Below are 12,522 nucleotides of genomic sequence, written 5' to 3'. Positions count from 1 at the left end.
CTCAGTGAAGAAAAGTAATTTTCATTAAAGGATCCAATTATGCTATTCTTTTGCTCAAAACTCACAGGCTTCAGAAAAATATGAAGCATTCTGGCATTCAAGACCTTTAAAATGTACTTTATAATGGATCTCAACTCTGCCCTCCCCACTTTTTGACACAGTTAATATAACACGGTTTTTCTGTGTAGTCCTGGATGTCCTGGAACTCACTCTGTAGACCAGGCTGGCCTCGAACTCAGAAATCCACCTGCCTCTGCCATCCAAGTGCTGGGATTAAAGGCATGTGCTACCACTGCCCAGTCGCTTACTAATTTTCTGTTCCTCTAATCATTTTCTTTGCTCAGAAATCTTTTCTGGCTCTTCATTCTTTTCAAGATCAAATATTATCTCTTTTGATCTAAGCTTGAGTATCATTTCTCCCTCAATGGCCCCTATCTACCCTCTTCTGCTAGAAAATCTTATGTTCTTCACTATGTAAAATATGACATTCAATTTATTCATATTAATAATTTACCTTCACTACTACACCAAATACACTTTAAGAACAAATTCCTTATTTATTTCTATATGTGGTAAAATATTAATATTTGTTGGAAATAAAATATTAAAAACAAACAAACAAACAACAACAAAAAAAGCTGGGCGGTGGTGGCACACGCCTTTAATCCCAGCACTTGGGAGGCAGAGGCAGGTGGATTTCTGAGTTCGAGGCCAGCCTGGTCTACAGAGTGAGTTCCAGGACATCCAGGACTACACAGAGAAACCCTGTCTCGAAAAACCAAAAAAAAATATATACACACACACACACACACACACACACACATATATAACAAACATTTTAGAATTTGTTCTAAATTATCTCATAGTAGGTTAAATGTAATTATAATATAGACTTTACTTAGAAGGAAAAACAAGCAAGAAAACTTACCACAGCTAAATTATTTCCAATGCATTTCAGAAATAAAAATTTTTCTGCAACAGCATCTACACCAAGAAACTCACCAAGACGCTCCCTCAGAGCTTGTAAAGTAAGTTGAGGAGATACTCTGAAATACCATGACATTGTTTTAAATAGATTTGAAATATATTAATCAATCAATATCTTTAGTCATCTATCTCAAATATAAATACTTATTTAATGTATTAAATATAATTTAGCATCTTATGTTTCTACACAGCCTGGAACTTTGATGGTTTCCAGTAAGTACTTTTCAAAACAAATAATCAACAATATATCTTTTAAAACTGTACAAATGAATGCAGATTACAAGTGTCTTTTGTATTGAAAAGGAAATGTTTGTTTTGCAAATCTACATCCAAGTTTTATGATTAAAACAAAACTTTGTGCATTGAGATCAGAAGACAACTTTGTGGGGTTGGTTCTCCCCTTCCACCTTTATGTGGAATTGAACTCAGGTAGCTAGGTTTGCGTGATAAGTACTTTTAGTTGTTGAGCAATCTCAGCAGTTCAGAACTGTATATGCCTATATATAATTTGTTCTTGAACAGAAAAGTAATCAATGTGACTGGGGAAAGTGATGGGAAAGTTTAGAAGGAGAGATATACTCAAGGGGAAAAGACTGCCAGATCACTTAGTGTCATGTCTGTTTGAATGTGAAAATACACATATAACTAAGTTTTTATTCTTTTAAACAATTACAAAGATCACTACCAATATATTGTTTTACCTACTCTTTACAGTTCAACTGGTGTTGAATTTTAGATAATTTCTGTTAATTATTTTCATGTTTAACCTTAGTAATAAAGAGGTTATCCATGTGACATCTGTTCTTTAGCAATGGTAAGATACAAGGTTTATATAGTTGTTGTGGTAGCAATGTACACCTGTAGCCTCATTTATCACTCTACCCCATCCGTATCACCAGCCTTGCACAGTGCTATTAGCAACAGCATTTATTGAACTAGGAATGGATCCATCATATGGACAAGATACTTCTCACTTAGAAGATTTCTAACTTTCAGAAAATGTATTACTGTTTTATATAACTTGTTTCACGACCACAAAATACTTGCCTTATAAATCCAGCAGAAATAAAATTGTTAATAACTTCTATTGAAATAGTATTTAATTTATAGTTCCACGATCCTTCAGGGACATAAAAAACATGAAGTTCCACCAACTGAGTAAGAAAAGCATCAGTTAAAATTTTTCTATAGAAAAAGAATCAATTTACATCCTATAGAATTTTAAATTAAACACAACTAAACTATAGAATGTATTCATTCATCTAAACAAATGACAAAGTAAGAATTTATTGACTGGTTGACACTTGTTTCCTTTGAAACAATGATAATTTGTTGGGTCGCAGCTTACACAACAGCTTTCATAAATGGCATTCTTCCCCTGGAATTCATTAGGAATTTTTCTTTCTTTTCTCCCCTACGCCCCCTCCCTTTCTAATAGAAGTTTACTATAGTGTACAACAGGCTCCAGGATGACACTTCATTTTAGCTTTAGGTGGCAAAAGATGTTATGGCAGGGAATCCAGATATCTAAAAAAGAATGAACTATGTTGAGGACAAGGACACCTTATTTTTGCCAGACTTCTTAATTCCATTTGTGTTCAGGAGGCCATTTCCTATAGCCTTGGCTTTTAACTCCTGAGTTTCTTCTTCTGTTTTTAATTTTCCTTGAAGGCCTAGACGTCCTGATCCATCTCTTTGGCCTACATCTTGTGCTGTTTCAGGTGCTTCCTTTTGAACGCCTTGTGGCCTCTTCCTCAGACCCTTATCATAAGCCAGAAATGGAGATGGTGTTTTCTTATTGCTAGTCTTTATCTCTCACCTCTATCCTACATTCTTCGAGTTTTAAGGATTGTCTCACAGTGACAATCAAAAAGCTAATACTGTGGTTTTGGGAGTGTATCTGTTTTCTAGAGTTCTAGGAAGAATTTGTTCCTGATGTAGGGCTTCACTGTTAACGATAACAAACACAATAATCATTGCAGAGTCTCATGTTCTTATTCTAGGAAAGGCTTTTATCCACTGCACATTAAAGTTCAAAGGACTTACGTAATTATACTCTCAACTATAACAGTAAATATCTAGAAATTTTAAAAGTCTGGTTAAGGTGCTAGAGAGAGCTCAGTGGTTAAGAGCACTTGCTACTCTTGCAGAGGATCCATGTTTGCTTCCCAGAACCCATATTGCTTTAAGCCCTGTTTCAGATGACCCAACACTGTCCTCTTGGTTATGGGAGTTCATGGTGTACACACACACACACACACACACACACACACACAGACACACACACACACACACTCATATATTTTGGTGTTCCCTTTTTTTGTTGTTTTGTTTTTCGAGACAGGGTTTCTCTGTATAGCCCTGACTGTCCTGGAACTCACTCTGTAGACCAGGCTGGCCTCGAACTCAGAAATCCGTCTGCCTCTGCCTCCCAAGTGCTGGGATTAAAGGCGTGCGCCACCACTACCTGGCTTCCCTTAAATTCTTTACCCAGACTAAATACTTCATTTGCTTCTGACTAATCTTGGCCCTGTGAGGAGTTAATCTTGGTTAAGAAGTATAAAACAGATTATATATAGACTTTCTTTGAAAGGGGTATTTACTAGGAAATATAATGACATCAAAGTAAGGAAAAAATGGGGAGATAAAGACATGGAGAGGCTGTGAGTTTTAAATAGAATAGTGTTGAAGAACTGTGCTGAGGTCTAACTGAAGACTGAAGGGAAAGAACGATCCAGTCAGGTGAACACCTAGGAAGGCCTCAACGTGGAAACAAATCTGAAGAGGATTGAAATAAACAGGAAACAAAAGGGAAGCAAAGTAGGGAAAACTTCAAGGAGGAAGGAAATGCATGCTTTTAATAGAAGCACTACAGACATGACACACATCCCATCTTTGTTTCATATGGACAGAAACGTATATACACAAAATTATGAATGTTTAAATATCTACAATTTACACAAAACGTTAACATGTGCCATTTAGTTTTTTCTGTCTGTCCTTCTCTCTCTTTCTTTCCTTTTATCTTTCTTTGGGTCTCATATAGCCTAGGCTAGCCATAAACTCACTGTACAAGTGATAGATTTTTTTAAAGATCTTGATCCTCTTGCTTTTGTCTCCCAGGTGCTGGGATTACCAATATGAGCCACCATGTCTGGTACTCTCTTTTTCTCTTTCTTGACAGAACAAAGTAAATCTGATACCATGATTTCCTATCAAAGTATCCATACATATTTTAATGTCTATTATCTGTAAATAAAGACTTCTCTAACATTTTTATTTTCACATAAAACACTTATTTTATTAATATCAACTAGCATCTGATCTATATTCAGAGTATACTGTTAAATTTTCCTCAAATTTTTTAGCCTGGAATTCATTCAAGATCCACACATTAGAAGCTATGTACGATGGAATACACCTGTAATCCCAGTATTTAGGAAGTCAAGCAGAGTTGAGTGTATAAGAATGATCAAGTGTTAGCTAAAAGTATTTGCATCAGAAAGGAAAAAACAGATTTACCATCATCTGAGAAGAGGAGAAAACAGGACAAATTTCTGGAAGAAGATTAAGAACCAGCTTTTGATATGTTATGTTAGATGCTTATTGATCATCCAAACAGCAATGTCTAATAGCTGAATATGTTTATATCTGGAATTTGGAAAAGAAAACTTAGATGGAGAAAAAAGGACTTATAAAGTTGGTATTAAAATCTGTATGCTGGATGAGATCACCACAAAATAAGAGCAGAGAACTGAGAGCTGAGATGATATGATCCCCTATAAAGACATTGGGAAGAAGAGCAAGATTCAACAAAGAAGAACTAAGACTGAACGACCATGAACAGGGGGAAAATCTAATTATGTAAGAAGCAATGTGAAGGAATACTATCAAGGAAGACAGAGATTCAATCAGATCAAGTAGGTTTATGTACGAAAGAGCAAGTCAATGAGTAACACATATCATGAATACCTTCCAGCAAAAATATTCCACTTGAGACTCATGGTTATGAAGTGAGAGTGAAAACCGTCCTTATTGTACACTCTTCCTCAGATCTTCAGAGAAGACTAGGTGGAAAATGTATTTATTCATTACAACATGTTTAGCACATTACAACAAGGCAAGAGCTGAAAGTGTTCCCAGTGTGAGCCAGGGTGATCCTGTGCCCTGTGGAATTTAAGCTGCGTATGTGAGCATCATCAGTTGAGAAACAGAAAGAGGGGTGATAAGATCGCTTCACTGCTGGTCATATGGAGATTAGAGAAAGTGATGCAAGAAGCATAATCACATAATCTGACACAGGAAGCTGGGATCATGCTACAATTAGCACCTAACATTATGTCATTCATATTTTTTGCTCTTTTCAAAACCAATAATAGGCATGGTTTTCTTACCTCTGATGAAGACGGTCGACTTGGATTGAGCGACATGTTGACAAGTGTCTCAATGGGATAGTTATCAGGTGGAGTTTTGGATGTTTAATATATCTTTCTTCATTTAAGCAGCATTAAATAAGTATTTAAATAGATTTTTGGTTTAAGATAGCATTCCAGCTATTTCTGGTCTCTGATGTGTCCAAAGAGCAAAGAGAAAAACATAAAAGCTTTAATATAAATGCAAAATATAAGCTTAGAAATGTATATATTCTTATTATTCTCTTTTACAAAGGTCAGTGGTTCTAAGAAGAAGTACACTCTACATAGCCAGCCTTCTCAACTTATAATGGTGTGGAAGCGATAGTCTTCTTCAATTTTAGGACTGTTGTCTCTTCCTGATCTAGCAATACATGACTTGATACTTCCTTGGAATGCTGGACAGTAACCATAAACCTCAGTGCTGCCAAGTACAAGATCATAGAGGAGAGTACTCTTGCTTAACTATAATAAATCAGTAAATTAGTTGTATTAAATGCATTTTATTTTCAATTTACAATGGAGCACCATGCCAGTCGAGGATAATAAGTTGGTAATTATATTATGAAGACCTTTTGAAAGGATATGTTTTACCATTTTCTCAACAATTCACTTTTTGTGGATCAAAATTTTGAGTTAAACATATACTAAATATAATATAGAAATATACTTTTACAAAAATTTATACCGATGGCCATGGAATGATGAAAACTGTTTTCTTATATGCATTTCTTTCAGGGCATAGCATAAATGTAAGCAACCATTCTAGTTGAAAATACTAGTCTTTAAATATATCAGGCATTATTTTGTATTATTTCCTGTGGCTTTCCTCATAGAATTTATGGCAATTTATATTAATGAATGATAAAATGTGCATATGTGTCTATCTATCTATCTATCTATCTATCTATCTATCTATCTGATAAAAACAGAGTAGTTGAAATATTATTCTAAAAAGAAATTTCCAACGTTGCCAATCCTTGACAATCCTTCCATAACTTAATGATCCTTACACTAACACAGTGTAAGCATTTTGTATCTCAGAAGAGTGTATGTTCTGTATCACTGCTTTACACCAACCTCCAGTAGTAACTTACTATACACAATTCAAAACTCTTCCAGCTCTGTAATACATTTTATATATGTATGTATAGTATGTGTATATAAATGCATTAATTATGCATTTAACACAACTAATATTTAGCTCTATGAAATACTACTAGATATCACTATTGACTTTAACAGTATCAAAATTAATAAAATTATTTTGTGAGATATACAATCTTTTGAATCAAATTGGATTCACATATTATTTCCTATGTAAATTTATTACAACAGCTAAAATTATTCATCATTTTGACTATAACACATTACTTTGAATGCATCAGTAGTTTAAGAAAACAGTAATTCTATATTTATAATGGAAGGTTCTTTTTGCCTTTATGCTAATATTAGTTTCTATTATGAACTTAAAAAACATGACATATACATTTATGTTTACTTTATTAAAGAAGAGTTAGTCAATAATCTATAACAATTATAATAAGTATTTGGGGGTTGGTATGGTGTGGCTATGTGTTAAAATGCTAAATACTGACCCTCAAGATCTGGTTTTCCCAACAAGCAGATCCTCACGTACACCAAGTGATCTATATAAACCTTGCTCTCCAACTTAAAGCTATTGGTTAAATAAATGTGGCTATAGCCAATTACTGGGCAGAATAGAAGTAGGCTGAGTTTCAGTTACCAGGCTGGGGATCACAGGTAGGAACCATAAGGAAGAACAAGGAGATGAAGGAGAAAGGGCGGAGAAAACAGAGGTCTCCACTAGACGTGATGAATCAAGTGCACACGCCCAAGTGAAATGTCCCCCGAGAACGGACTAATGGAGAAGAAATAATCCAAGTGACACTCAAACAGCAAGTACTTGGGGAGAACACAGTTTAGCATATAGAAAAATAGATTAGGGGTAATCCCCAGTAATTGTGCTAAGCTGATTAAATAAATCCATAGGACTCAGCCTTGATTATTGGGGCTCTGGCTGGGTCATAGTAATAACTAATAGAGTTATTAAATAACATTTAAAGTAACACTATTGTAAGTATGAATTAACTAAATAGTATTTGAATTAAGAAACTGAAATTTTGCCCGGCGGTGGTGGTGCACGCCTTTAATCCCAGCACTTGGGAGGCAGAGGCAGGCGGATTTCTGAGTTCGAGGCCAGCCTGGTCTACAGAGTGAGTTCCAGGGCAGCCAGGGCTACACAGAGAAACCCTATCTCAAAAAACCAAAAAAAAAAAAAAAAAGAAAGAAAGAAACTGAAATTTTATGTAGATATATCAAATATATTAATTCAGAAGAAGCTTGTAATCAAGAAAACTCAAGAAATATCAATAAAGATCTACCTTACTACTGTTCTTTGGTAAACTGCACTCTAATATACACATCTCCAAGTAATAACAAAGCAACAATATATAGTAATATTTTAGCCATGTTTAGTCATTCCTAGCTGGACAAGTAATAAAGACCAAATTCTGTGTGTGTGTGTGTGTGTCTGTCTGTCTGTCTGTGTTTTTTTTTTTCAAGACAGGGTTTCTCTGTGTAGCCTTGGCTGTCCTGGAGCTCACTCTGTAGACCAGGCTGGCCTCGAATGCAGAGATCTACCTGCCTCTGCCGCCTGAGTGCTGAGACTAAATATGTGTACCACCACCATCACCGGCTGAGACTAAAGGTTTAGATAGATAAAAACAAATAAAAAGGGTTGTTGGGAAGATAACTCCTTTAGGAATAAGATTTGTGTGTGTGTGGGGAGGGCTCAATATTTCAACTATAATTTGGTAGCTGCTGAAGGAATCAGAATATAGGGAAAGAAGTTAGGAAGCAGTCATCAGAGCCACTAGACATGCTCATACTATGAGAAAGGTGTACTTTTCTGAGGTTATAAAGATTTTTAAAACAGATTGACTAAGGAATACATTGTAACAGGCAATTTAGTTGAAACTAGTCATAAGCAATAAAGGGCAGAATTTTTGCTACTAAAATTCTCAACCTGCCGGGCAGTGGTGGCGCACGCCTTTAATCCCAGCGCTTGGAAGGCAGAGGCAGATGGATTTCTGAGTTTGAGGCCAGCCTGGTCTATAGAGTGAGTTCCAGAACAGCCAGGGCTATACAGAGAAACCCTGTCTAAAAAAAAATAAAAAATAAAATTAAAAAAAAAACCCAAACCCACAAACCAAAAAAAAAAAAAAAAATTCTCAACCTTTGGTTTTCTTCCTGTTTGGCTTATCTGTGGGGATAGTTCTAGTTTTAAAGTTTCACATAGAATCAATTTCCATTGCTTGTCTACATTATCTTTACAATAATAACCTCACCCAATGCTTGCCTAACTTGAACAAGTCTGTTATTTAATCAATAAGTTTAAATTAAAACTTAGGCATGATTAGAATTTTGAGTTGGTCCTAACCAACTCATTTCACATACTAAATCCTAACATAAGATTTGGATTTTCAAACTAATTGGCTAATGGACAAAGTAATACCAAAGAACATAGAGCTCTGATGAGCAAGAGGACTACAGAGTTCTAATTTAATCTCCCATGTGCTACAATATTTTGCTTTACAACCTTTCTGTCAAGAACAGATAATCAATCTTATCTTTTACACTAATTTCAATCAACATTAACCAATCTTTCTAAAAGCCAGTTGTTTAGTCTGGGAGTACAGTGCAGTGCAGGATCACTTGCATAGTGTGTGCAAGGCCCTTAGGTTTGAGCCCTCGGAACCATCTGTTAAAAATAAAGTTATTGAAAAGTATCCCAATGTCACATCTGATCTTAGCAGAAGACTACGGAGATCCATCAAAAATAACTTTGAGACTCAGTTTCAGAGCCAAAATCAAAATTTAAAAATTTCTAATATTCTTTAAAGTAAATAAGGATTTTGAGTAATTTTTAGTTATTGTTTGATACCGGCAAATAAAAAGAGATACTCAGTGGACTAGAAATCCCAAGTAACCACTACAATTGGGAGATGACTGAGGCTATACTTAGATATAGCAGGACCCTATCGAAAGCAACCAAATGGAATGAGCACTACCAAGCAGGGCTCCAGCCCTCCATACTGTAGAAGATCATTTATTGTGGTCTCTGTCTCAGTCACAAATCTGAGGAGAAAATGACTTGGGCTTAAGATCTTTCCCAGTTCTTAAATTCATTCAGGTAGTAACAATACCTTTAAACTAAGAGAAATCAGAATACAGTCAACCTTACAGCAGATGATGGGAATACTTCTTGATACAGGTCTCCCTGATCAGGATAAATTCAGGTTCTATTTCTGTTCTGAGAGTTTTGTCCTGCCTAGTTCATGGGTGATCTAATAAAGTTCTAACCCTCCTAAGAGGTAACTTGTGTTAGCTAAATAAACAAGTGCCCAGGGACATCCCTGGACCTATATACCATTAGGGTATATTTAAGATTTGTAGTATTAATCGATGAACGAAGCCAATTTATAATGATGTCTTGACCTGTTGATTTGAGCCTGTGGTAGGACAGTACCTCATGGCAGGGACACATGACAGAGGCTTATGATATGAAAAACGTGAAGAAGAGGAGAATGTCCTGATACCCCTATCAATGGTATGCTTACCTTCCACTAGACCTCACTCCCTAAAGCCTAACCTTCCAGTAGCAACATAGCCAGGCAATCAAGCTTTAGCATTGAGGCCCTTGGAGTGTATTTTAGACTGAACCCATAGCATGAGACGAATGCTAATGTGGTAAGATAGAAGGAAATAAATGTAACATTTTAGAATAAGAATATTTAATACCCCATTCCCTGAAAAACGGGTAATAATATGAATAAATGAACTAAAAATACAAATCTTAATATTGGCTATCTTAAACACTTTTGCAAACATTCTAACAAAATTTCCCTATAAGTTCCATATTCAATTATGAAAACTAATTGTTATACCAATATATTAGCAAAGACATAGAAAAAAGAAATGTAATGCATGTTTGTAACAGAAAAAAAAAAAACATTGGGAAACCTATGTTGTAGGACTTTTTTTTTTAGAAGCAAGTCTCTCATTTTTGCTCAAACTTCGTTTTTCTTAGATACTATAAAGCAGAACAATGTAAACTCAAAATTCCAGAGTTTGAGAAACTAATTTTGAAACCTCTTGGCTTGTGGCTAAGCTCAAAAGGTTTGTGACTCTTAAAAGTATTTTATTTAGCACTGAAGTCAGACCCAGTGTACTAAAGCTGAATGAGGTGAAGAAACTAGGTGAATTTAAATTTGCAGTGGCCTGCTGACAAAAAACAAAACAACAAAATTTACTGGTAATGTTTTCTTGCCATTCATTGTTCATAGGTTCTCTTTGTGTCAGGTTACTTTTGACAACAAAGTCTATCTTTAACCATCTAATATGTAAACACATGGTAAAGCCTTTGAAATATTTTAGAACTTTGTGGAAGGTTAAAACCAATCTTTTATCAGGAGATACTGATTGTTCATGAACTGTATTTAATACTCATAGCTTCTAGTATAAAATAATTTAAAGGCAATTTTATTTTTCTTTCCTTCATATCCTAATATGTATTGCTTATTGAACATACTATAAAACTATGATGACATCTGGTGTTTGAGACAGCAATACACTCTGGTTTCCTAACTTTATAGTTTGGGGAAAGGAAAAAATAAACTTTGAGACGAAGACAAAATAAAATTTATTCCTCAACATTTCCTTAATATTGGGTACTGTACCATGTAAAATCTTCTTTAAAATTCCTTCCAGCACATTTTATAGTTAAGTATTATTGCAACTAATATAATGTAGAAGATTCTTTAAGTTACACGTAATCTTAGAAATCTCCATTATTTTAACATACATTATAGGTAACAAGTCACAAAGTAAAATATTTGTGATAGATTTCATATTCATCCATTTATTTTGGTGGCACAAGCCTTTGATCATAGCTCTGAAGGCTGCAGCAGACAGATCTCTGTGAGTTTGTAGCCAGCTTGGTCTACATCGAGTTTCAGGCCAGCCAGAGTTACAAAATGTGACTCTGTCTCAAACAATATTCTGTTTGTTTTTTAAGTTATGTATTAATGTGGCTCCGTACGTTTGTGAATGCGGATGTTCCCAGACTCTAGGGAGGGTGACAGTAGCCCTGGACTTGGTGTTTTTGAGTTGCCCAGAGTGGGTGCTGGGAAGTGAACTTAGATCCTCTGCAGGAGAGCCCGGTTCCCCAGTCCTCTAACCGCCGTCTTCCAGCCTCGGCTTTCATATTCTTTACACATACAATTTCATTTCGTTTCATTTTCAAGAAATCCAGGAAGCGTTTTAACCTTCGGCAGTTTACATGGCTTGCTGAAGCACACCAGGGCAAGCAGGTCTGAATGCAAACCGAGGATTCTTAGACAGTCACTGTAAGAATTGGGCAAAACACCAAACTTCCGGTGCACATTTCCCCCCTGAACTGATGTTAACTGCTTAGGAAGGCGATGTGTTGTCCCAGAGCAAGTTATATGTCTTTTTTTTTTCTTAGTATCGCAAAGAAACAGCAGTCATGACTGTTTATAGGTGTCCTGTTTATAGATGTTAGATCTCAACAGGACACCGGAGCTTGAACTCATTTAAATCTTCCTTAACTTTTGATCTTCTGAAAGCCCCTCTGGGGTTCAGTAAAAGCACGAAGCAAGCAATTCCAGAGACATCAAAAGAGCGAACGATCCCTGACCGCGAAGCTCGGGGACTGATGTCTGAAAGACAGCGCTAACAGGAAGCCGTGCGGGGCGGCTCGCACCTCTTGGCGACAGGCCAAGCCACTGACCGTCCTGGATCCCCAGCCCGGGCCGGTTGCGGCGCCCTGCGGCCGGCGCCGCTCGTTTGATCGAGGGCGCCTCACACTGGGCTGAGAGGACAGAACTAGGGACCCCGAGGCAGCGCGGCCATTTCCCTCACCCAGCCGTCGGTCGCGGGGTTCTTAGGAACTCCCTCCCACCCGCGCCGAGCTCCCCGGCCGTGCTCCCGAGTCTGCCCCCAGGGCCCTCTTACCTCGCCCTAACCAGCCCCTCCTGACGCGGAAGGCGCCGGCCGGGCGTCGGGCCGCACCGCCCCC

The 12,522-nt window shown here is 36.7% G+C and overlaps 1 protein-coding gene across 1 annotated transcript in view; it reads right to left on the bottom strand.

Annotated features, from left to right (window-relative positions):
• Window positions 1-12,522, bottom strand: part of Spata1 (spermatogenesis associated 1) — a 36,858-nt gene extending 24,336 nt beyond the window's left edge. The window contains exons 1-4 of the mRNA XM_028788105.1: window positions 12,459-12,522; window positions 5,382-5,553; window positions 2,035-2,141; window positions 929-1,046 (exon numbers count right to left, since the gene is read on the bottom strand). Of these exons, the coding sequence (XP_028643938.1) occupies window positions 929-1,046; window positions 2,035-2,141; window positions 5,382-5,417 (261 nt within the window). The 5' untranslated portion in view covers window positions 5,418-5,553; window positions 12,459-12,522. The remainder of the gene's footprint in view (window positions 1-928; window positions 1,047-2,034; window positions 2,142-5,381; window positions 5,554-12,458) is intronic.

This window comes from Grammomys surdaster, unplaced genomic scaffold (genome assembly GCF_004785775.1).
Source record: "Grammomys surdaster isolate TR1022 unplaced genomic scaffold, NIH_TR_1.0 125701, whole genome shotgun sequence".
Lineage (NCBI taxonomy): Eukaryota > Metazoa > Chordata > Mammalia > Rodentia > Muridae > Grammomys > Grammomys surdaster.
Note: the sequence above shows the minus strand (reverse complement) of the source record. Positions and strands in the feature narration are given on the sequence as shown.